The 26,632-nt window shown below is 40.5% G+C and overlaps 1 protein-coding gene and 1 long non-coding RNA gene across 5 annotated transcripts in view; one reads left to right on the top strand and one right to left on the bottom strand.

Annotated features, from left to right (window-relative positions):
- Positions 1 to 3,280: 3,280 nt before the first annotated feature.
- Positions 3,281 to 11,757, bottom strand: LOC113602040 (uncharacterized). 2 transcript variants are annotated; one of them, XR_008299781.1, is made up of 4 exons: positions 10,941 to 11,757; positions 9,159 to 9,246; positions 8,376 to 8,737; positions 3,281 to 3,352 (listed from the first exon to the last, which is right to left on the bottom strand). It is a non-coding gene; the product is annotated as an uncharacterized LOC113602040 (long non-coding RNA). The 2 variants fall into 2 exon arrangements; XR_003423423.2 differs by lacking the exon at positions 3,281 to 3,352 and having other exon boundaries at positions 7,318 to 8,737.
- Positions 11,758 to 12,109: 352 nt separating this feature from the next.
- The window catches only part of ETFA (electron transfer flavoprotein subunit alpha), a 75,890-nt gene continuing 61,367 nt past the window's right edge, over positions 12,110 to 26,632 (top strand). For 2 of the 3 annotated variants that reach the window (XM_015081760.3, XM_015081759.3), the window contains exon 1: positions 12,110 to 12,267. In XM_015081760.3, coding sequence (XP_014937246.1) covers positions 12,229 to 12,267 — 39 coding nt within the window. In that variant the 5' untranslated portion in view covers positions 12,110 to 12,228. Of the gene's footprint in view, positions 12,327 to 26,632 lie in introns of all 3 variants that reach the window. The other variant, XM_027067836.2, reaches the window with a different exon arrangement.

Below are 26,632 nucleotides of genomic sequence, written 5' to 3'. Positions count from 1 at the left end.
TATATTCTTTGGAAAAAAGTCTATTCAGATTCTTTGCCCATTTATAAAAAATGCATTCTTTTTTATTATTGGGTTGGAAGTGTTCTTTATATATATTTTGGATATAATCCCTTACCAAATATGTGATTTACAAATATTTTCTCCCATTCTGTGGAATGTCTTTTCACTTTCCTGATGGTGTCCTTTGAAGTACAAAGTCTACTGATAATGTCTAATTTTTCAATGTTTTCTTTCATTGTTCATGCTTTCAGTGTCATATCTAGAAGGCTTTACCTAACCTGAGGTCAAGATGATTTACTCTTATAGTTTGTTCTAAGAAGTTTATAGTTTTAGCTCTTACATTTAGGTCTATGGCTTATTTTGAATTAATTCTCATGTATGCTGTAAAGAAGGTACCCAGCTTTGCATGAAGAAACCTCACAACGAGTTACTTTTTCAAGAAGAAGCAAAAGAATGAGCTTCTTGATGCTTGGCCTCTCATTATTGCATTTAAAATTCAAATGATTAGCTTCTAGCTTTTGCTGTGGCCCTGAATTCCCTTTTATTTCCTTCCTCCCTCCCTCCCTTCCTCCCTCCTTTCTTTTTAACCTTCCTTCCTCTTTCTTTTCTCTTTCTTTCTTCCTTTCTTCCTTTCTTCTTTCTTTCTTTCTTTCTTTCTTTCTTTCTTTCTTTCTTTCTTTCTTCCTCTTTTTATAGTTGTTGTCAACTTCTGTTCTTATTCCCCTAAGCAACACCTGCTGTACACCTGTTACTTCACCATGTAATGAAGGGGAATATGTACAAGACATAGACTCTGCCATAAAGGAGTTTACAATTCAGTTGAGGTAGTGAGTGTCACATATACCAAATATTAACTCAGGGGACCTGGGTGAGTTAAGTGTCAGAGTTTGGCTCAGGTCATGTTCTTGTGGTTCTTTAGCTCGAGGCCCCACATTTGACAATGCAGAGACTGCATGGGATTCTCTCTCCCTCTGTCTCTTTGTCTCTCCCCTACTAGCTCTATCTCTCTCTCCCTCTCTCAAAATAGATAAAAAAAAACTAAAATAAAAAAAACATTAATCCCTAAGGTCAATAACAACCTAAGGCTGGTTGTTATTGGTCCCAGGAACCAATAACAAAACAAAACAAAACTGGTCCCAGGAACACAGTGAAATATTTGTATTGTGGCAAAATGACAAAGTCAGATATAGATCAATGGAGTACAATCAAAGAGATGTGGATATGAGAGCACTCAAACACTGCTGGTGGAAATGTAACATGGTGTAACCACTTTGGAAAACAGATTGGTAGTTCCTTAAATGGCTAGGCATAAAGTTGCCAATTCTAATCCTATAGAAGTGAAAACATATCCAGACAAAAACTTGTACACAAATGTTTATAGCAGCATTATTCATAAGAGCCAAAAAGTGGGAAAAAACCCCAAAACATCCATTAACTGATGAATGAATAAATAAAATGCAGTATGTCCATATAAAAGAATATTATTCAGCCATTTCAAAATACATGTTACAACACAATGAACCTTGGAATGGTTATGCTAATTGAAAGAAGCTAGTCACAAAGGACCACAGATTATATGATTCCATTTACTTAAAAAATGTTCATAATAGGCAAATGCATAATCAGAAAGTAGATGAGTAGCTGCTTCAGGCTTGAGGGGCAGGGTGATAAGGATGTGACAGCTGGAGTGTGAGATTTCCTTTTGAGGTGATGAAAACATTCTAAAATTGACTGTGGTGATGGTTGCACAACTCTGAACTTACCAAAATAATTTATTTGTAAAAATTTAGTGGGTGAATTATATGATGCATGAATTATATCTCAATAAAGTTGTTATAAAAAAACAAAACAAAACAAACAAGGGCTCCTTGGTGGCTCAGTGGTTAAACATCTGGCTCTTGATCTCAGCTCAGGTCTTGATGTCAGGGTCTTGAGGTCAAGCCCCACCTTTGGTTCCTCACTGGGCACAAAGCCTACTTAAGCAAACAAACAAAAAACAAACAAAGAAGCAAAGACAACCAAAGCCAGAGGGATGAGGAAAAGGGAGAGATAAGTGCAGGTTGGGAGGTCTAAAAAGGCTTCATAGCAAAGGGCTCAACTCTTCATCCATCTATTCATTTGTTCATCCATGAAGTATGCATTGAGCATTTACATGTACCAGATATTGTTCTAGATACAAGGGATACAGCAGTGAACAGAACAAAGCCCTTGCCCTGAAAAACAAAACATAGTTAGAAGAAGAATAAAATGGAGAAGGGGCTACATATCAGTGGTTGAAGAAAGCTAAGACCTGACTGAAGAGTGGGAGCAAGCCAGAGTATAAGCTCTGCAGGAAAAGCTTTCCAGACAGAAGGAACAGCATGTACAAAGGCCTCAAGGCAGGAGCATGCCTATGCATTGGAGATAGAATAAAAGGGTACCTAAAGTGGAAGAAAAGAGATAAAGCAGAGAGCTGAGTAGGGGAAGGTCAAGGAATGATTTGAAGACACCATGAGAGCTTTGGATTTTTTTCCCTCAGTTTTATAAGGGAGGGTTTTGAACAAAGATGGTATAATATGGTTTATAGTTTAAGAGCATCTCTATTTGTGTTGAGGAGTACAGCCTGTGAAGGCAAGAGCAGAGGCTCAGAGACTAGTTGGGAGGCTTCTGCAATTATGCCAGTGAGAGAGAACATGGCTTGGACCAGAGTGGAAGCAGAAAGCTAAAACCAACAAGAGTTGCTGATGCACTGAATGGAGGATGTGGGTCAGATTTCAAAATGAAATGTTTCAGTTATGTTTCTATAAAGCTGGCGACCAGCTGGGCGTGTTTGTGTGGATATGTGTTCTAATCAACTTTACAGAGGTGAAATTTATATATGGTAAAATTCACCAATTTTAAATGTATAGTTTTTTTAGTTTTGATAAATGTATATACTGTCATTGTAAACAGACTACAATCATGATATAGAGCATTTTAATCTCCCTGGAAAGTTCCCTCATGCCCATTTGCCAGGCTTAACTCCTAGAAACGACTGACCTGCTTTCTTTTCCTATAGTTTTGCCTTTTGCAGACAGTCATATAAATAGAATCCAATGTCTTTTGTGTTTGGCTTCTTTCACTTAGTATCGTGATTTTGAGATTCATCCATGTTGTTGCATGTGTGAGTAGTGTGTACTTTTTTAATTGTTTTACAATGAATGCAATAGACCATACTTAGTCATTTGGGGAAGCCCTAACAAAATACCATAGACTGGATAACTTAAACAACAGAGATGTGTTTTCTTACAGTTCCAGAAGTCTGAGATCAGGGTGTCAGCATGATCAGGTTCTTGTGAGGACTCTCTTCCAGGCTTGCAGATGGCCACCTTCTCTTTGGGTCATTACATGCGGGAGAGAAGAAGGGCACATTAATCCCATTATGAGAGCTCCATCCTCATGGCCTCCTCTACACCTAATCATCAAAAGCCCATCTTCAAATATCAAATTGGGGGAGGGGGATAAGGCTTTAACATATGAGTTTTGGGTGACACGTTCAGTCCACAGCACCACTGACTATACTAGACCACAATTTGTTAATTCATTTGCTAATTAATAGGCATTTAGATTATTTCCAGTTTGGGGCTATGGCAAATTAAGCTGTTATAAACATTTGAGGACAATTTCAACGTAGGTCTTGGGCTAAAACAACCCAATAAAACTTTACTACTGTTAAGTTGTCAAACTGCTATATGATAGGGTAAGTCACGATATTCAGCATTTCTGACACACCAAAAATCTTGGAACTGACAATAGTCTACTAGAGTGAATGAAATTCACTATTGACACTGTGAGAAAATAACATGTGATAGATTAAAAATATTTTCAGGGGTGGCTCAGTTGGTTAAGTGTCCGACTTTGACTCAGGTCGCAATCTCAGGGTCCATGGGTTTTAGCCCCACGATGGGCCCTGTGCTGACAACTCAAAGCCTGGAGCCTGCTTCAGATTCTGTGTCTCCCACTCTCTCTGTCCCTCCCCTGTTTGCACTCTGACTCTCAATCTCTCTCTCTCAAAAATAAAACATTAAAGAAATTTTTAAAAATATTTTCAATGAGGGGCGCCTGGGTGGCTCTGTTGGTTAAACATGTGACTTTTGATTTTGGCTCAGGTCATCATCTCAGTTAGTGAGGTGGCCTCTGTGCTGACAGATGGAGCCTGCTTGGGATTTTCTCTCTCTCCCCTCTCTCTGCCCCTCCCGCACTCGCGTGCACAAGTGCGCATGCGTGCTCTCTCTCTCCCTCAAAATAAATAAATAAACTTAAAAATATTTTTTTCAATGAAGTAACTGCTGATGCACAACACAGTGAATACCTATAGGCTTTGCACACCTTGCATTTTTGCAAACTTTTACATTTGTCTAAGTCCTTTCTGCTTCACACATATTTTTACCACCATCAGTTGTAATACATCTTTGCAGATTCCACTTCAGGTTGTATTGAATTAGTGTTTCCTCAACTTCTTTGAAAATATTCTGTTCATTCAGAGTATTGATGGAGACTAATCCTACCATCATTTCAAATATGGCATTGACTCCTTGAATAAACAATAATGACTGAGCAGTATCAGTAACATCTATTAACTCATCAAAGCCAAGGGAATAATCTGCTTTGACTTTCAATTGATTGCTGACTTGCTTCCCACGTTCTCTTCTGCCCCCAAATTTCATAGTAGTAAACAAGTTAATTTTTTCTGCACACATTTTGTCAGCTGATGCAATCAAACCCAATTTAATTAATTCACCATCAGTAAATGGCATTTGTTGTTCGGCTAACGAATGACTCAGTAACTTCAGCTGCAGCTTCATTTTCCTTCTCTACATTTTTGAAGAAGTTCTGATGTAATGAAATAGTCTGTTTTAAATATCTCACGTAGAAGATATATTCTCTCTTAAATTTTCTAGTTTTTTCTGATGGGTGTTCTATGAGTCAAGAATGTTGTGTTGTTTTTAGTCAATAGATATCATATTTTTTTGGCTATCATTTTATCGCATAATAAACACAATGCATTGCCATCTAATTCAATAACAGAAAATTCACATTCCTTTGGATTATTGTTCAGGCCTACACCTCAGCCCAGCTTCTCCTTCTGCCTAATTCTGCTACTGTCTCACCTTCCACATGTGTGCGTCCTAAGAGCGCCCTCCTACTAGCCATCATGTTTCTTGTTCCAAGAGAAAAGCCTGCTTCTGAGAGGAGTAGAAGTGTAGGAGTGGCCTGAGAAAGCTGGTGATCAGATGGGGGTTTTGGAGCTGTATTGCCCTTTGCTAGCCTCACACTGAGGACCCCCTCACTGCCAGTACCTGGAACACAGATAGCTCTTAACATAAAGTGATGGTCCAGTTGTGAAAATGTTCACTGGTGGTGAATTGAGATGGTATGCCTACGGAAGGGAATGTACCAGGCACCTGAGAAACATGGAGGGGGGAAACTAACAGCACAATGGCACTGGGTGGCAATTACTAAGCTTCACTGAGGTCTTAGGGAAAATCTTTTTTAAAGACTAGGAGTAATTAACAGGCAATTGGAAACCATGTATAAAAGCTAGAGGGCCTTTCTGGCAGCATACAGAAAAGCGACCTTCAAGGATCTAAAGAATCCATACTGTTTTTCTTTTTTTAAAAAAGTTATTAATTTTTTTAAGTAATCTTTACACCCAAAGTGGGGCTTGAACTCACAACCCCAAGATCTAGAATTGCACCCTCAACTAACTGAGCCAACTAGGTGTCCTTCCCCATCATTTTTCTATTTAACTCACCAGTATTGTTCCCACACAAATCAGACGAAACCTAGAGAGTGGAAGTAGATGGCCAGAGAAGTCACCCAAGGAGGAGCCCTATTGCAGCCCCCACACCAGGCTTCGTATCTTTGCTAGAAAAATCAACACAGTCTTAGATACATTTTATGTGGACATTGATTTGATGAATGGGTTCTTTTTAATCCCTATGAGAAGAATGGCTGAGAAACAGTATGCATTCACATGGGACATAAACCAGTATGTGTACATCTATGGTGTTCCCCCAGAGCTATGTTAACTTTCAGCCTCTCTCATAATGCGGCCACAGAGATCAGGACCGTTTGGACACCCCACAGAACATCACACTGATCTATTACACCGATTGCATCATACTAATTCAGCCAGATGTACAAAATGCAGCCAGCACATTAGAAGCCTTGGTCTGACACATGTACTCCAGAGGTGGGAGATAAGCTGCATAAAGTTCAGGAGCCTGTCCTATCAGAAAGATGTTTAGGGGTCCAGTGTCAAGGACATGCCACATATCCTGTCCAAAGAAAAAGATAAATTATTGCACCTCCTACAATGAAGAAGGAAGCATAATGGCTGGTAGTTCTCTTTGGGTTCTGGATATAGTATATTGCACACTAAGAATATTGCTCTGGCGCATATACCAGGTGATGCAAAAAGCTACAGGCTTTAATTGGAACTCCGGAAAGGAAAAGGTTATACAGCAGGTTCAGGCTTTGGTGCAAGCAGTCTTGCTACTTGGCCATATGCTTCTATATATCATATAGATGGTATGCATGATATTAGTGTTTTCAGTGGTAGAAAAAGAGGCTGTGTGTAATTTATGGCAATTTCCACTGGGAATCACAACATAAGTCCTTGGGGTGTTGGAGCAATGCCATGCCATCTATAGGAGAGATTTATGTGCCTTTTGAAAAAAAAACCAAACTGCTGGTGTACTACTGGGTCTGATTTTGAGATGCCAAGTGAACACATGTCAGGAACTACCTTATGAGCCAGGTTCTATCAAACCTACTAAGACATAATATCAGGCAGCCAGCAACAATCCATCCTATGGTGGAAGTGGCACATCTGGGATTGAACACATGTAGGCTTACAGATGGTTTACACAGGTTTTGCTTGAGCAGGCAGCCCAGATGCCAGGCCATCACACCACCATTATAATAGCACCTCCTCAGCTCACACTGATGGCTGTATGTAGGATCCCTTACAACCAGCTGAAAAGAGGAAAAATCCTGTATTTGGCTAGTGTAAAGTTGTCTCAGTTTGTGACCTCAAGCTGAGAATGGATGGCAGTTACAATACAGCCTGAATTAGCGGTGGCCTTGAGAAACAGTGGTGAAAGATCTCAGTGTGCAGAACTTCAGGAGGTGCACCTGGGCATCCACTTTGTGGATAGACAAGTGCCCCCAAGGTTGGAATATATATGAACTCAGGGGCAATGGTAAAGACTCTATGGCTAGTAAGGGCCTGGAAGAAGAAATTTAGGAAGATTAGGGACAAGGATTGTGGGATAGAAGCACAAGGACGGATAGGTGTATAGGTGCATCACCACAAAGTATGAAGATATTTTTTTAAGTAGGCTTCACACCCAATGTGGGGCTTGAAATCATGACTCCAAGATCACGATCAAGATCAATGCTTTATTGACTGAGCCACTGAGGCCACTAGTATGAAGATCTTTGTATCACATGTTGACACCCACCAGAAAGCATCCACCATGAAAGAGGCACTAAATAACTAAGAAAAGCAAAATTCACTTGGCCAGATGACTTCAGCTAGTCTCTGTCATCAGCCACCCAGTGCTGGCACTAAGGACACGTGAATAAAGAGGTTACAGCAGCAGAGACAGAGGCTAGTATGAGTAATAGCATAGGCTCCCACTTACAAAAACTAATTTTAGCTACTGTTGCTATTGAATACACCCCCAATATAATAACAACTATTCAGGAGACTAATCGGCAATATAGTGGCAAGTTGACTACATTGAACCCCTTCCATTCTGGAGGAGCCATGATTCATCCTAACAGGAATTAACATATATTCTGGATGCTGTTTACTTTCCCTGCCCGCAAGATCTTAACCAGCACCATTGTCTGAGGTCTTTTTGAATATTTCATTCACCACCACAAGTGATCTTACATAACATCATGTCAGATCAGGGACCCAACTCACTGAAGTGGAGGTTCAGGAATGAGTCCATAATCACAGGGTTTGCTCATCTAGTCATATACGGGACCACCCAGAAGCTACTTCCCTGATAGGGCATCAGAATGGCCCTCTTGAAGCACCAGCTTGGAGGCAATACTTTATGAGGATGGGGTTCATCTTCCAGGATACCATGTACATCTTGAATCAAAGACTTTCATATGGTGCCGTGTCCCCACTCAGAAGAATTCATGGACCCAGGAACCAAGGGGTAGAATCAGGAGGGACCTACTACCATCACTCTCAGTGGGCACCTGTGGAATTTGAGCTTCCAACTCTCACAACTCTGGACTCTGCAGGGTTAGAGATATTTGTCCCCCAAGGGGGAATCTTCCACCAGAGGATACAGCAAGAGTACTATTGATCTATAAGCTATAGCTACTACCTGAGCACTTTGGGCACCTTGTTTGCAGAGACCAACAGGCAAGAAGGAGAATCATCATCTTGGCCAGTTTCAATGCTTCTCAGTACTCTCTTGCTCGATTTTGACAATAAGGGGACAAGTGCAGTGACCTTGGCCTGAGAAGGCATGGTGGTCAGGGGCTCATATCCTCAGGTAAGCCACTGAGACCAGAGGAGATGCTAACTGAGGGTGAGGAGAATTTAGGATTGAAAACAATGAAGGAGGCAATGAGTACTAGTTGTGGCCCCTGGACAGGAACAGTAATTGGGGCTGTAGTTCGTCCCACTAACGCTCATCTTCTAAGTTTCCATCAGGAATTCTGGAGGAGCTCTCCTGAAACTGGCCTGTGGAGAAGAAAAAAGACAGTGAGGTGGTTTCCAAAATAGACTGGAGTGTTGTCTTCTAGGGTTGACTGTGGCAAATCCACCCTCCTTTCCCCCACCCATTTCTTCCTTCCTTTTCTCTTTGGACAAACATTTCTATTAACACTCACTAAACATCCACATACATGAACCAGATAATAAAAACCATGGGTCTTACCACCAAAGCAGCTCATAAATTAGTGGGAAAAACAGACACCCAAACATGTATACAGAAATTGCGCTAATATAAATGTTTTAGTGTTCACATTTTGGTAGTACTTGACCTCCATGTAAATATGGAACTCCTCCACACTCCCCCCGAAACCCCTCAGGGAGCATCTCATGTGTGCTCATGAGCAGGTCTGGTCAGTTATCGCAGACTTTGGCAGTTTTCTGCCTTTACCTCTCTTCTGGCTCTGCTCTTCCAGAAATCATCCTGATCCATGGGTATTGCCCTTCTGCTGGCACAGATGCTGCTGATTCACTGGAGCCTGGGAGGTGACAAAGCTGTCCTGTGGTGTGGGGCTAGGGAATGTTCTTCCTCCTTTTCTGTTTTGCTTTCTCATGGGGGGAGGGCATGAAGGAGGTTAATTTGGGTACCATTTTTTAAACATTGCATTTAGTCCCTTTTAGTTTTTACTTAAAGTACTCTTCACTTTTCCTTACACTTCCACAGAACTCAGACATGAGTCCAGTGGGGGACCAGATTGGGAAGCAAATGCAGTGCTAAATGGAATACTGCATTGTCCTTCCCACATATAGATTCACTGGGGGCATCCAATGGCCCGAGTCTACTCATGGGCACAGACATGGTTTCAGTGGTTGCAACGTATGGTCAAGCTGAGTCCTTGTTTGCAGAACCAGGAGGATGAAGGAGAGGGAAGGATTCATTTATCCTGGAAGATCAGGGAAGACCTTACAGAAGAAATGTCACTTGAGCTGAGTGTTAAAGGTGGAGTAGAGGTGGGGAAGAGGCAGAGCAAAAACTGAGCACAGGCCCCTTAGAATGTTTGTTGACTCAGTGTTCTTGCCCAGGGAACTTACATTCCCATGGAAGCAGATCAACAATAAACAAATGAACAAAAACGTGCATCCTGTTAGGTGGTGACAAATGCCAAACAGAAAAATCAAACATGAGGGAAGGAGGCTATTTTATCTAGAGTGGCCAAGGCTGGCCTTTCTGGAAATGTAGCTTTTGGGCACAGACCTCAGCGAAGTGATGAAAAGAGCCCTCTGGATCCCCAGGAAAGAGATTTCAGGCAGAAGGAACAACCGAAGTGCAAAGCCCTGAGATGAGAGCCTCTTGGTGAATTCAAGAGCAGCAAGGCCTATGTCTGGGGCACGGTGATAGAACAGGGTTTTGAGCAGAGGACACAATCAGTTTGCTATTTGGAGAAGAGACTTCAGGAGGCAAGGGGATAAACAGAAAGAACAGTTAGGAGGCTCCTGAATGATCCTGGTGATAGAAATAGGGACGGTGTAGTGGTAGAGGAATAAATAAAGAGGTGTTGGTAGAAGTTGTTGGATTCTAGGCATCATCTGAAGGTAGAGCCAATGGGATGTATTAGTTAGATTTCACCAGGATGGAAAGGTTGTTGATAAATTGGGAATTGAGACCATTTCTGAACATATGACTCCCCTGCTTAAAAGTGTCATGGTAAAGTTCAGACCTTTTTAGTGAGTCATTGATTGGTTTGTTGATTCATCCAACAAATACTGACTGAATGCTTACTATGAGCCAGACACTGTTGAAGACACAATAATTAAAAAAAGGTAGGACATACAGTCAGATGGATGAGACAGACAAGTAACCAGGTCATTACAACCCATGTGACAACTGTCAATAAAGGGGAAAATAGGGGCACATGGGAGAGGTATCCAATTCAGAGTTGGTGGGGAGAGGAGTTTCCAAGCTGAAATTTCAAGAATGAATAGGTATTAAACAGTTAAAGGAGTAAAGGGAGAGTGAGGAAGAAGAGTGGGGAGGCAGAGGGGGTAGGGCATGGAGGATAGTTCTTTATGGCCATGGGGGATGAGAGGGAGGGGAAAGACAAGGCTCAAGAGAAAGGGAAGGATGAGCTCACAAAGGGCTCGTAAGTTATATTAAGGGGTTTGCATTTTATCCTAAAAGCCAATGGGGAGTCACTGAAGTATATTCAACAAGGGAGTAATATCACCAATTTACCTTTTTGAAAGAGTCTTTTGGTTGCAATGGGAGATGGATTGGAGGGTGGAGAAGACTAGAAGGTGGGAGAACAGTGAGAAGGCAACTGTAACCATCCAAACACGGAGAGGGGTAGAAAAGAGTCCTAGATGGATTTGGGAGCTATGTGGGAGTGGAATCACTAGAACTTAATGACTGATAGGGTAAGTGGATAAAGGGGAGAAAGGAGTCAAGTATGGTCCCTAGGTTTCTTGCTTGAGCAGTTGGGTGGAGGTGGAAAGCATTTGCTGAAAAGGGGAGTACAGGAGAATCAAATCTGGAGGGGGATCCTGTCAATTGTGTACATGTGGGCTTGAGATGTTGAGGGACATCCTGTGGAGATGTCCAAGTAGGTTGGGGGATATGTGGATCCAAAGGTCAGGAGAGATTTGGCACCAACAGCACTGAAGCCAGGATGTGGGTAGGGTGCCCAGGGACAGGTAGAGGAGAAGAGGAGAGGAAGAGGATAAGGCCAGGGAAGGGGAGAAGGCCAGGGTCAGCCCCAATTCCCCAAATTCAAGGCTTTCCCCAACTACTGTTCCAGTTGTATCTCCAGCCATCCTGCCTCCTTTTACAGCCAGCACACAAAGTTCTGCCCCTGTCCTTGGGTCTTCACCTCACATTCCTTCCTGGTTTTTGCCCACACGGTTCTTTCCTCCAGAACCTAGCTCAAACATCATCACTTCGGTGAATCCCTCTTTCCGTAATAAGAAATTTGTATGTTTCTTTCAGAGTCTGGTGAGGTCAACTTCTTATGCATCCTTTTATTATATTCCCCTGACCTGGAAAATGTGTTTAGCACGTTACAGGTGGAGCGTTGACATGCGTGAATAAAAAAGCAAACAAAAGAATAACTGGGTGGGGGGGGGCTTCATCCAGAGGGCTGGCAGCCAGGAGACCGACGTCATCAGCTCAGGGTGAAAGTTCACTTTCAGAACGTTGCCCACTGTGGGGCTGAGAGGCATTCTGGGCCACCACTGTCACTGGTAGTTCACCAGCTCCGCCAGCCATTCAGCCGCTGCACTTCACCCGAGCCTCACCTTTGCCCTACTTCCAAGCCCAGTCCCTAACTTTCCGCCAACCCCGTTGGTTGCGCGACTGCCCAATGGGCAGACAGAAACCGTGAGCTCTCGCTCTTCCCTTGAGCCGTTTCCGCTCTCGTTAGCGCGTCTCGCGAGCGTTACAGTGACTCGCAGAGGCGGAGCTGCTTGGTTAGGCTACCGGAGGCCGTGAGACTGACGGTGCTTCTAGGCGGACGGGAATAGAGACCATGTTCCGAGCGGCGGCTCCAGGCCAGCTCCGGCGGGCGGTGAGTCCTGGAGGGAAAGGCAGAGCCCGATGACGGCCCATCCTCAGTGTACTGCCCCTGTGAGTGCCTTGGCGAAGGTCATAGTCTTCCACAGACCTGACCAGCCTTAACGCAGGCAGGCCCAGCACGGTCTGTGGCTCAGGCCCGAAGTTCTAGGGTCTGCCCTTGACTCCTTCCCGGTGGACCGCGGGGTGGCCGATGTCAGAGGTCAGGGTGACCCAGAGTATGAAGCCGCGCTTCTGTTTCCCAGCCCCTCTTGAACCTTCCGGATTTACTCCGCATTCTGCCAGGCCGCCAGGTTCTCCAGTTTGGCGGGGAGTGGGCAGCTGCGTCCCGGGAATCTTTACCTGAGGAAGGAAAATGTCGCTGCTGGGATGATGGCCTCTTGGAAAGAGTTTAAAACCTGAATTCACCTGGAAGCCAACATTTCTGGAAGAATTAAGACATTTTCTCTGGGCGCGTAGGGGCTGCTGGAACCCACTCACAGCCAAGTGCTGGGGGGCTCCGGGGTAAGGGCGGTGTTTTAAGAACTTGCTCTGCTCTCTGATTTATGGGGCAGTGCTGAGTTTAGGGGATTGTAGTGTAAAGTCAGTCATCCAGTTTCACAGCTTTAGCCAATTTTATAAGGCAGGCGTCTTTTTATACAGTAGATTGTTGGTTAAATAGCCAGGGAACTATTGGTAATGGTAAGTTTTTGGTGCTTTCCTTAGTGACAAATCAAGAGTTTACCACATTTTTCTCTTCTCTCGTGAGAAACACTGACAGAAAATATATTTTTGTCTTTATGCTATGGGGACAACCGTATTTGGAGGTTGACTGATTACAAGTCAAGTAACAATTTATATTGTGGGTTCTGTAAGTTTTCTAAGTTACAGTTAGGTTAAGTGAAAAACAAGATTGCTAAATTGGGTCAGAAACTTTATGGACGTTTTTTTACTTTTTCTATAGTTTGTTTTATGCATGCATATTTTCACATCCACCACTGGGATTTTTCTCCCTGAGACATAGTTGGCAATATTCCTAGATGTCTGTAGGCTCTTTTCTTGTGTATTCTTTGTTTCATTTAAAAAAAAAAAAAGAAAAAGAAAAAGAAAAGAAAAGAAAAATCCTGCATGCCCCTCTACTCTGTGAAAAAGTTCAAATACCCATCCTTCAGGTCGCTGTTCAGTTTTCTCCCAGGAGATTTTTTTTTCCTCAGAAGATCTAGACATAAACAAGTTACAGTTGTGAATTTGGGAAAACTCCAGGTATCAGAGCCAGACTGGCAGAAAAATAGCTATGCAGTAATTAGAAGGTAGTTTTGTGGACAAGTTAGGAGTCTGGCATAAGTGAAATAATTTTAGTGGGGGCAATTTAGGACTCAGATGTTTTGTAGATCTCATGGAAAAAATGGAATGATTAGCTTAAGTGATTCTTCTTGTCAACACAGTTTGCCAGTGTGCGTACATGGTATTTCCAAATCTTTATTGTGGTTTGCCAGAGAGTTTGACCTTGCCTTATTTTGAGAATTTGAAGTCAAGCTAAATAGAGTAGTTGCTCTAAAGTCATAAGAATGCTTCAGAGTTGAATTTCAAGAATCTAAGGAAGTGGTGGGAACACTTCTAAAATGGATCCATACATACACATACATATTTAACTTTTTAAATTTTGAAATAACTTAAGACTTAGAGAAAAGTTATAAGAATAGTGCACATAATTCTCAAAATCCTTTCAGTTTCACCAGCATTAACAGTTTGACATATTTGCTTTATCTCTTTTCATATATACTTACTATTATTTTTCTGGACTACTTGAGAATATGTTGCAGATATACCACTTATTCCCAAGTAAGTCAGTGTGTATTTTCTAAAAACAAGGAGGTTCACCTTTCATTTCCATGGTAAAATTGGCAATGTCAGGCAGTTTTAACAACGATAAAATACTGTTGTCTAATCTGCAGACATGCAAACATTGCCAATTGTCATATTAATATCATTTTTAACAGTTTTTCTGGCAATTTGGTCTAGGGTCCTTGAGAATCATGCCTTACATTTAGTTTTCTTGTATCTTTAGTCTTTGTTAGAAAAGCTCCTCAGCCTTTCTTTGGCTTTGATGGCATTGACATTTTTGAAGAGTACAGGCCTTTTTTGTTGTTGTTGACTGTCTCTATTTAGGTTTGTCTGGTGTTTCCTCATGATTAGATTTTGGCAGGAGTATCACAGAAGTGATACTGTGTTTTCAGTGCATCGTGTCGGGGCGGCTCATAATGTTAATTTATCTCATTATTGGTGACGTTGACTTTAATTACTTGCATAAAGTGTTGTTCACCAAGTTTTTCCACTCTCAAGTTACTACTTCTCCCTTTGTGATTTTTAACAATTTGTTAAAATTAGATACGTTGAGATTATGTGAGTCTCCTGTTTCTCATCACCTGTTGATGTTGAGATATTACTATGATGTAAAATGGTAATTTTTCTAATTCCATGATTCCTTCTACATTTATTATATTCTGTTATAAGAAAGAATATTTTCTTCTTGCTTATTTTTGTATTTATCATGGATCCTTTATTTAGTAGGTTATAATCCATTACTACTCTTACACTTTTTGATGCTTTTAAGTTGCCTTGTATTTCTAAAGTGGGACTCCCTTCATGGGACTTCTGTTTACTTATGCTTCTGTTTACTTACAATGTCATAAAGTCAGATAGCTTTTGTGAAATCTGTACTCCTGGAATTAAAAAAAAAAAATAGTTCTGTAGCCAACCATGAGTTATTTTGGAAGATATTTTTCCACAAAACTATATTTTTACTAATAAAGTTAATCTATTAAAAGATTATCTTAAACTGTTAACAATGTGTATAAAGCTAACTATACCCTTAAAAATGATTAATATGATAAATGTTATGTTTTTTTTACTGCAATTAAAATTTTTTTAATGTTTATTTATTTTGAGAGAGAGGTGGGGAGGGACAGAGAGGGAGGGACAAAGAATGAAACTTCAAGCAGGCTCTACACTCAGTGTGGAGCCTGATATGGGGTGCGATCCCATGACCATGGGATCATGACCTAAGCCTAAATCAAGAGCTGAAAGCTTAACCAACTGAGCCACCCAGATGACCCTGTTTGTTACTGGAATTAAAAAAGGGGCGGGGGGGGGGGGGGGAATGCCTTAAACTGTTAGAATGTAAGTCAAATGACTTGCATTTGGTATTCAAGTTCTCTTTCCAGTGTTGACCTGATTTGTGCCCTTGAGCAAATTCCTTCATCTTTCGGGGGCTCCTCAATGTCATCTGTTTAATGAAGGTGGTATTTTACATCTGCAATAAGGAGCTTAGAGAACACATTAAGAGAGAAATAGGTAGGGAAAAAAAAGAGGGGAATAGGTAGGCATTTGCAATTAACATTCTTGCAAGGAAGTTAATCTGAATTATGAGTATTATTTTATATTCATTTGCATTTGAAATTGATTTGTTGACTAATAAGATACCAGAGAAATACTTTATGTGGAGAGTGAAGCAACACTTCTCAAGGTCAATTGAGTGTCCTGTTTTTGTATTCATTACTAGATGGAAGGCATAACAATCATGATTCAGAAGCTATGAAACTGGTATGAAGGAACATGACATTTTTCAGAGTCCATGGCCTAGCATTGACAAATGAGATTGAACTCTATAATTTGCATGCAAATTTTAATTTCTTTTGAAAGAAGAAAGAGAGCCAATGTTGATGGAGTTCTAAAAGATTTATTGTATAAGGTGAATTCATAAAATTATGCTGCTTGCCAATGTGTCTACCAAGGGTCTTGTCTGTTTTAAAAGTGAAGTAAATTGAGTGTGTTTTTAATATTATAATCAATGTCATATGACATTTCTAGTCATGATTAAAAGCTATCATATTTTATTACTAAAGAGGTTAAAGTAAGTTATTTAAGTACAGAAATGTAATATACATTTTATTATTACAAAATGTATGTTAAAATAGGGATAGTTGACTTTAATTATATATTATTTATCTTTTGCATTAGAACTTGTAAAGATTTTATAGATTATTCATGCCTTTTTTTAATTTATTATTTTTTTTAACGTTTATTTATTTTTGAGACAGAGAGAGACAGAGCATGAATGGGGGAGGGTCAGAGAGAGAGAGGGAGACACAGAATCTGAAACAGGTTCCAGGCTCTGCGCTGTCAGCACAGAGCCCGACGCAGGGCCCGAACTCACGGGCCACGAGATCACACCCTGAGCTGAAGTTGGACATGTAACCGACTGAGCCACCCAGGCGCCCCTCATGCCTTTTTATTTTTGAGTTAAGAAGTAAAAAGACCCTCACATTCTCCTTCCCCTTACCCATATCCCACTTAGTTTGCAAAGATGGGGGGGGGGGTAGTAGGCTAAGTTATTATTTAAAAACATTTTTTTTTTTTACATTTATTTATTTTTGAGAGACAGAGTGAGACAAAGTAAGAGTGGGGGAGGGACAGAGAGAGACGGAGACACAGGATCAGAAACAGGCTCCAGGCTCTGAGCTGTCAGCACAGAACCTGATGCCGGGCTTGAACCCACAGACCGTGATATCATGACCTGAGCCGAAGTTGGACGCTCAACTGACTGAGCCACCCAGGTGCCCCTAGGCTAAATTATTCTTACTACTTTAGGTTTTGAGTGGGTTTGTAAGGGAGTTAGATTCTACCTTTTTTTTCTTCTAAGACTTGTGGTAGTTTACTACATGAACATAGAGTTTGTCTATGTTCAGCAGGAACTCTTAAGCAGTAAATCTCCTTGGTTGCTCCTAAAAGACTGAGAAAATCAAAAGCAGTGTCATAATTGTTAAGGTTGAATAAGAGAAGGACCAAAATATTTCCATTGGACTTACTCATAACGAGGTTGTCAGTGACTTTGAAGAGATTGGATTCAGTGTTGTGGTGGAAATGAAAGTCGGTTTGCTGTGAGTAAAGGAGACAGAGAGATGAGGCAGTAGTTGGTGCTTACAGATATCATTTTCAAGAAGTTTGTCTCTGAAAGGGTGGAACCCTTTTAAGCCCTGCCCTAAAAAATTATACTCTCTCATAAAGGCCAGTCAACTCTATGAGGATATGTAGTTGGTATACAGAAGAAAACTTCTCACATTTTATTACTTAAACTAATTTTAGTCAGTAATCTTGGTAAGTTTTCTAAGAGCATGATGGGTAGTGATTTAACAAGTTTATATACTGTTCTTGGTAGGTACACATGTAAGTTCTTAGGTAATTATGTTACCAGTGAGATACAAAGAGTTGCTTTTTAGTTTTTTTATCATTTTGGGGAAACTTCATTTAGTCACTAAACATTCATTGAATATCTGCTGTGTGCCAGGCACAAAGGTAGATACTAAATTCACAGTGGAGAACAAGACAGACCTAATTCTTGCCCACATGGTATGAATAGATAAGGGAAGAAAGACATTGAACACATTATTTTAAGTATAATCATTGTAACAGAAAGTTGTATAGGGTATTTGGGGAACAAAATGGCAGGATTAATCTAGTTGGGGGGCTGGAGAAATTCTGAAAGGATATCTGAAATTACTTTGTAAACTGAGGTGCTTTACAGTTGTTATTGAGTGATGAATTAATAGTAAGAGGAAAAGATTTTCTTTAGACAAAAAACGTCATTTTTGAGTTTCGTCTATCTTAGATCACTTATTTTGTATTTTAATTCTGTTTGTATTGTATGTGTTCTTATTAGATATCTTGGTTTTTAATATGGATTGTTTCCAGGCTTGAACTAGAAACAGAAACAGAAACTAGAAACAGTTTGATCGTTCAAAACAAAACAAAACAAAATTGAAAGTCCATGTGAATTTTGTCTAAGGTAAGGTGGAACATGCTGAAGGAACCCTGGAAATTAAGAAAAAATAATCTGGAGTAATGACACCACGTGAAAAGGAATATCTGTAGCACCCTGGCTTCAATTCTGTATGACCCTGAAGGGCCTGCATAGCTTCAGGCCTCCTTGTGAGATCAACTGAGATCTTTGTTGTGACTGCATCACAGTGTTTCGGTTTAGCTTCTTCCACTGCTCAGTCCTGTTTCCTTGATGTCTCATAGATGTTGTTTCCAGGAGTACCCCCCGGAAAACTTCTTCCACACTTACACACACAGAAGGAAGATATGATTGTAAGGTGGCACCAAGCATCTAAAGCATCCACTGTATGCAGTGAATTAACTTACTCACCTATGTATCTAGAATGGTCCTAACTGTCTGTGTTCATTCTTGGGAGAATTAAGACAACAGTCATTTAGATTTTCTCTGGCTCAGATGAGCAACTTTGGAGAAAGGTCTTAAAATTGCTTTCTGTAGCTCAGTGTATACAGTAGAAGTATTTAAAGGATGTTTTTAAAGCAACAGAAGATTTTTTAAAAAAAATAGACTTATTTGGAAAAAAAAGACTATATGGGGGAGCAGTTTTAGATTCACAGCAAAATTGAGGAGAAACTACAGAAAGTTCCTATATATGACTCCCCACCCATCCCTACCCCCTCCCTAGCCTCTCACTATTAGCATCTTACACCAGAGTGGTACTTTTGTTCCAATTGATTCTATACATTCATTTGACAAATGTACAGTGGCATGTATACATCATTATAGTATTGTAAAGAATGGTTTCAATGCCCTAAAATCTACTGTGCTCTGCTTATTTCCCTCTTACCTCCCTGCCCCCACCCCCTGGCAACTACTGATCTTTTCACTGTCTCCATAGCTTTGCCTTTCCAGCATGTCATCTGAGTGAAACTGTACAGTATATAGCCTTTTTTTGGCCTGATAGCACTTTTTTTTTTAAGTGCTGAATATTCTGTTTTCTGGATGAATTACAGTTTATTTATCCATTCACCTACTGAAGGACATTTTGGTTGCTGTCAAGTTTTGGCAATTATGAATAAAGCTGCTATAGACATCCATGTTTAGGTTTTTGTGTGTAAGTAATTTTTTAGCTCATTTGGGTAAATACTAAGGAATGTGACTGTTGGATTGTATGACAAGAATATATTAGTTTTGTGAAAAACTGCCATATTCCAAAGTGGCTGTACAGTTTTTAATTTCTCCCAGAGTTCCTGTTGCTCCACATCCTCACCAGCATTTGGTATTGTCAGTGTTTTGGATTTTTGCTATTCTAATTTTTTTTTTTAATGTTTATTTTTGAGAGAGAGAAAGAGAGCCAGATCACGATCAGGGAAGGGGCAGAGAGAGAGAGGGAGAAACAGAATCTGAAGCAGGCTCCAGGCTCTGAGCTGTCAGCATCGAATTTGACATGGGGCCCGAACGCATGAACCGTGAGATCATGACCTGAGCTGAAGTCGGATGCCCAACTTGACTGAGCCACCCAGGCACCCCTGGATTTTCATTATTCTAATAGTATATGCAGTAGTATCTCATTTTTGTTTTAATTTGCAGTTCCCTAGTGAGACATGATGTTGAACATCTTTATATGTGCTTATTTACCATTTATATATCTTCTTGGTGAGGTGTCTGTTCAGATATTTTGCCCATGTATAAAAACCAATTTGTTTTTGTTTTGTTTTGTTTTTTTTAAATATTTATTGATTTTTGAGACAGAGAGAGACAGAGCATGAACTGGGGAGGGTCAGAGAGAGGGAGACACAGAATCTGAAACAGGCTCCAGGCTCTGAGCTGTCAGCACAGAGCCCGACACGGGGCTTGAACTCACAGACTGCGAGATCATGACCTGAGCCGAAGTCAGCCGCCTAACCGACTGAGCCACCCAGGCACCCCAAAACCAATTTGTTTCTTATTGTTGGATTTTTAAGAGCTCTTTGTGTTCTTTTAGATATCTTTTTATCAGATATGTCATTTGCAAATATTTTTCTCCCAGTCTTTGGGTTGTCATCTCATTTTTTGTTTTAAGAGACAGGGAGAACATGAGTGGGGGAGGGACAGAGGGAGAGGGAGAGAGAAAATCTTAAGCAGGCTTCAAGTCTAGCACACACCCCATGCAGGGATTGATCTCACAACTGTGAGATCATGACCTGACCAGAAATTAAGAGTCAGATGCTTAACTGACTAAGCCACCCAGGTGCCCTGATGAAGAGGTTTTTAAAATCAATGTTCGGTTCATTTATTGGATATTTCCTTTGTGCTAGATACTGAAGTAGAAGCTAGGGTTATAGTGATAAGAAAATCAGACATGGCCCCTGTACTCAAAATCAAGTGGGGAAGACAAAATAATCTAGTTAGTATAATCAAGTGTGATAAGTGCTATAAGGGAGGCAATTCAGTGTACTGTGTTGGTGCTAACAAAGTTAACTAGTCCAAGGAGAACCAAAGAAAGCTTTTGTGTATAGCTAACATTCATTGAGCATTTATTATGTTCCAGCCACTATTCCAAATAATTCAATCCTCACAACAACTCTGTGAGGTTATTATTATTATCATCTCCATTTTATGATCAGGGAATTGAGACACAGAGAAGTTATGGTGGAGGTGGAATTCAAACCCAGGCAGGGTGGCTCCAGAGCCTGTATGTTTACCACTGCTCTGTACTAAGGCTTCTTGGAAGGATTGGCATTTAAGCAGAAAACTTAAGGATGATTGGAAGCTAACCAGGTAAGAAGGGAAGAGGTCCTCTAGGTAGAGGGAACAATGTGAGGGAAGGCTGGAGGTCAGAGAGAGCAGGCAAGTTCAAGTATCTGAAAATAAGGTATAAACGGAGAGAGGATATATGGCTAGAGAGGTAGATCACACCATAAAATAAATGCCTGATAAGCCAACATAGAGTCTAGTTTACCATATCCTAAGGAGGCAGGAAGCAATTAATGTGTTTTAAGCAGAGGAATAACAGGCTAGATTTATGTCATGGAAAGCTCACTGAGAGGAATGGATTGAAGGGGAGAAAGTTAGGTTGGGAGATGGTTGGGGTGATATAGGAGAGGGATAATGGCCTGCATTAACTAGGTGGTGGCACCAATGATGGAGAAGTGAATAGATTTAGGAGATACTGTATTTAGAAGGCAGAATTGTTATGATTGGCAGTTTATTGGATGTGAGGGTTGAGAAAAAACGAAGATCTGAGTTTCAGATCATGGTTTGTGCAGCTTGTTAGAGAGTGGTGCATCCCCTGAAGAACTCTGGAGAAGGAGTATGGTGAGAGGCTAGAATATCAGGGGAAAGATGAGTTAAGATTTGAATTGCTGAGTTGGAGAGTGATGAGACAGGCACGTTAAGCAGTTGGATATGCAGATGTAGCCTAATTGTAGGTCTGGCGCTTAGCAAGGTTTGTTATCTCTTTCTCCCTCCTTCCCCCAATATATATGTGATTCATGTACAGGTGGTAAATTATAAATTAAGCCATGGAAATGAGAGTGGAATAGTCCATAATTTCAAATAATGCTGAGAGAACAAGTAAGGTAAAGCCTGAAGCATATCTGTTGGTAATTTTAGTGAGGACATAAACCAGAATGCATGTAGTTGAGGCATGAATGGGAGCTGAGGAATTAGAGAATTGGAGTGGAAGGTGGGGCTAGTGGGTTTTTAATTTTGGGCTTGTTTAAAATTGGGAGAGCGTCGAACATGTTACATGTTGATGGGAAGGAGCCCTGGAAAATGAAAGAGGTTGGAGACATGACTGAGAGGAGATTATAGAAAAAGTCTTTGACTAGATTTGAGAGGACAGAATCTAAAGCCCAGATGAAGATACCAGATCTAGGACCTGTAGCAGCTTCTATTTTGACAGGGCAGGGGCAGGAATTTTTGTTGGATATCAGGAAAATGCAGCAGGTCCCCTCTGATGGCTTCAGTTTTCATTGTGAATAAGGAAGTGAGGTGCTTTTCTGAGAGTAGGGAGCAGACTGTTGGCAGTTGAGAACATCAGAGGGGAATCTTTGAAATGGTTGTATGGACAGTGAGAGTGCCAACATGGATATCATAGTAACATTGTCAGGCAGTTTTGAGCGCCCAGATAAGGTTAATGACCCAGAATTTATCGTGACTGCAGTGTGCATTAAATAATTATAATTTCAGTGTTTTGAAGAGATTGAGATTCCTTTTTTGGCTGTTACCTAATTAAATATTTCGGTAGTTTATCTTCAATGTTTAAGGACTTGGTTTCTTTTCCCCCATAAAAAATAGGGCCCTTTGGGGCACCTGGGTGGCTCAGTTGGTTAGGCAACCGACTTCGGCTCAGGACATGATCTCACAGTTCGTGAGTTCCAACCCCACACAGGACTCCGTGCTGACAGCTCAGAGCCTGGAGCCTACTTCAGATTCTGTGTCTTCCCTCTCTCTACCCCTCCCCTGCTCATGCTCTGTGTCTCTCTGTCTCTCAATAATAAATAAACGTTAAAAAAGTTAAAAAAAAAAAAATAGGGCCCTAAGTATGCAGATGCAATGGATCATAAGATAATAAAATGTAACTTTTGTTTAAAAACCTTTTTGGTAATGGACCTGTACCTTTTGAATCTTTAGTGGTATCTATCCAACTCTTCTATATAAAATTGGATTTTAGGGCTATGGAATTTTTAGAGCTGGAAAAGAGGGCTTTGACATCATTTGTTTGTTTGTTTCTTTTTGATCAGTGCTGTTTTTAAAAAAGCAGGGAAGTATTTGCTGAATGAAATCTTATAGGAATGACCCATATACATGTTTCCCTGTTATGCAGAATAGAGCTTTCCTATGAAACCTTTCATAAGCTGAAATGGTATAAAGTGAAGAAGCAATTGCCATTAATTTATACAGAAAAATGTTTAAGCATTTTCAGACCCCAAAAATAATCTCTCTTAGGCTTAAAAAATTTTTTTTTAATGTGTATTTATTTTTGAGACAGAGAGAGACAGACAGAGCTCGAGTTGGGGAGGGGCAGAGAGAGAGAGGGAGACACAGAATCCGAGGCAGGTTCCAGGCTCTGAGCTGTCAGCACAGAGCCCAAAGCAGGGCTTGAGCCCATGATTGTGACCTGAGCCGAAGTCAGATGCTTAACTGACTGAGCCACCCAGGCGCCCCATCTCTTAGGCTTTTCTGATACCATAGGACACATCTTGCTAATGGATGCACAGAGAAAGTTGAGACGAATCACAGATGCTCACACAGTTCAAAGCTATGGTGGCTTGATGCTGAGTGTAAATCCAGGGAAGGAGCTTTATGGTTCCATTCTTGCTGCTTTGGGATGGGTGATGCTTTGGGTTACAGCTTGCTGCAAAACCAATGCTGACGGCTATTTTTGCTTGTCACCTTTTTTTCATAAAAGTGAAAATCCTCTTCGGATTTCTTTTGGTTAGTGGAAACAGGAAGATGTTTTATAAAAGTGAAGTGGTATAATGTGAACTTTTGAAAAGTGGGGAATACCTATATATGACAGCTTAAAATGATGGTACTTTGATGTGAGCTAGTAATTAAAAACTCAGATTCTGGAGTCTGACTACTTGCACTTTTAAGCTGGCTTTGTTTTCTTAGTTATGTAGCCACTAAGCTTCATTTTCCTTGTCTGTAAAGTCAGGGTAATGCAGTACCTACATCATAGAGTTATGTGTTTTAATTAAGATATACAGTTGACCCTTGAACAATATGGGTTTGAACCGCACTGGTCTACTTGTATGTGAAAATTTTTGATAAATAACTGTATAGTACTGTAAGTGTATTTTCTTTTCTAATGATTTTCTTAATATTTTCTTTAGCTTTAGTGTAAGAATACAGTGTGTAATACATATAACATACTAAATACGGGTTAACCAACTGTTAACGTAATTGGGGAGGCTCTGGTCCAACAGTAGGCTGTTAGTTTTGGGGGAGTCAAAAGTTACATGTAGATCTTTGCACCAGGGTCAGTGCCCTAACCCCTATGTTGTTCAAGGGTCAACTCTATATATTTTGGTTTAGTTAATTTAGTTAAAGCAAAGCCGAGGAGCCATTCTGGGAACCCTGCTTGCCTAGTTCTCACTTCATCCTATGTGGTGGTTCCTGAGATGCCTCCCTGGAACTCTTAGCTTCTTTATATGGAGTGTAGTTTGAAACCTTCTGATCTAGTTCATCTCCCTCAATTTGCATGTGAAGAAACTGGGCTCTAGATTGAGGCATATCATTTTATTTTTATTTTTTAAACAATCTGATTTTTTAAGTCTATTTATTTTAAGAAAGAGAGAGTGTGAGTAGGGAAGGAGCAGAGAAAGGGAAAGAGAATCCCTAGCAGGCTCCACACTGTCAGTGCAGAGCTTGACGTGGGGCTCGATCTCACAAACCAGGAGATTATGACCTGAGCTGAAATCAAGAGTCAGACACTTAACCAAATGAGCCCCCTAGGCACCCTTACAGCGTAACATATTAAAGGCTACAGGCCAATTTCTCCTGCTAAACACAACTATTATTGCTGTATTAAGCCATATAACCATGTTTAGGTGCTGTAGGTTTTCTTTACATGGTATCTGAGGAATAGAAGGTAGAACACTGAGTTAGAAGGAAGCTTAGTATTAAAAATAATAACAAGGAGTCAATTGATAATGTAACATAGAGTGTTGGGGCTCTGGGTGGCTCAGTCAGTTGAGTGTCTGACTCGATTTTGGCTCAGATCATGATTGTGGGATTGAGCCCCATGTTGGGCTCAACACTGAGCATGGAGCCTGCTTAAGATTCTCTCTGTCTCCCCTGCTTTCTCTCTCTCTCTCTCTCTCTTAAAAAAAAAAAGTAATATAGAGTGCCTTTGTGATGTATATAGTACTTAGTAAAGATTGATAAGGCAAATGAACTGAGTGTGTTCTTACATATATTCTTTTGTTGTTGTTTACTCTTATAATTTTGAATAGTCTTTTTAAATTTTTTTTTATTTTTGAGAGAGAGAGAGACAGAGACAGAGTCTGAGCAGGGGAGGAGCAGAGAGAGGGAGACACAGAATCCGAAGCAGGTTCTAGGCTTTGAGCTATCAGCACAGAGCCCGATGCAGGGCTTGAACTCATGGATCGCGAGATCATGACCTGAGCTGAAGTCAGATGCTTAACTGACTGAGCCACTCAGCCGCCCCTTGAATAGTCTTTTTAAAAGAATATACTGTGTCCCCCTAGGAGTTCTAAAAAGCTTGAGGATTCCTTGGGAGGATGGCCTACTTTATCTTATGATAGGACTATAATTTATAGCAATTATGGGCCTTCTGCCACTAAATCTTGGATTTATTCTTCAAATGGTGATGGAAATCTCATAATTTTTATAGTAAATGATGTGTGAAACATAATCAAAAATATGGTGTCTGATATATATTGGTAATAAGTAGCTTGTTACTGGCAATTCTTGTGAAATGTGATTTAAATCATAAATTATGCCATTGAGTTCTAATTAGAGTTCTTTGCAAGATACTGTGCTCTTCTGATTAAAAAAGAAAAAGTACTATATATTTCTACAGATGTGTATTAAAAAAAAACCAAAAAACATTGTAGCAGACTCTTTGAATAGGCCTGGTATTTGCCTTCTAAGAACTTCATTCCCTCCCAAGAATTGTGAACTGTTGTGAATTGCCACAACTTTCTGGAGAACAGTTTGTGCCAGTATTAAAAGCCTTAAAAATGTGCCTATCTCTTGATCTAACACTTCTAGGAATTTGTCATAAGAAAAGAATCATAAGATCTGCATAAATATTTCTAACCTTTAACCACTTCCTATAAGAAGGCAATTTTTTTTATCGTTATACAAGCAGGTACTCGATCTGGCAACAACAAAAGTCTCATTTTCCCTCTTTTACTTGCTTCCATTGAGTAAAAAAAAAAGGGAGGGAAAAAAAACAAGAAATGCCATCCATGATACATAATGCAGTGATTTCTTCCTCTGTCATGTCCCTAGAGTCTCTGGTCCCCAGCTCTGGGATTGGTTCATCAAGGATAGAGGGGGTTAGAGGACTGAGGAGAAGGTTGAGGATGAACTGGTAAAGGTAGAAAGCTTAGGGGAGGAAGGGTCCCTGTTGGAAAGTTGCACAGAATCTGGCTTAGTCTTCTTCTATGCAAGCAGAGAAGCTAAAGTCTGGCCAGGTTCTTTTTTTTTTTTTTTTTTTTTTAATTTTTTAAATGTTTTTATTTGTTTTTGAGAGAGAGAGCATGAGCAGGGGAGGATCAGAGAGAGGGAGACACAGAATCTGAAGCAGACTCCAGGCTCTGAACTGTCAGCACAGAGCCTGATGTGGGGCTTGAACCCACCGACCACAAGATCATGACCTGAGCCGAAGTCAGATGCTTCACTGACTGAACCACCCAGGCGCCCCATGTCTGGCCAGATTCTGATCTGAAGAGTCTTTACAGACTGAAACAAACTCTCATTTGTTGAGGATGAGTGCAAAGATTTAGCTATGAGGATGGTCTTCCCTGCATTTAAAAAAAAAATGTGTTATTTATTTATTTATTTAAAGTAATCTCTGCACCCAACG

This window comes from Acinonyx jubatus, chromosome B3 (genome assembly GCF_027475565.1).
Source record: "Acinonyx jubatus isolate Ajub_Pintada_27869175 chromosome B3, VMU_Ajub_asm_v1.0, whole genome shotgun sequence".
Taxonomy (NCBI): Eukaryota; Metazoa; Chordata; class Mammalia; order Carnivora; family Felidae; genus Acinonyx; species Acinonyx jubatus.
This window is presented reverse-complemented; position numbering and strand designations above follow the sequence as displayed.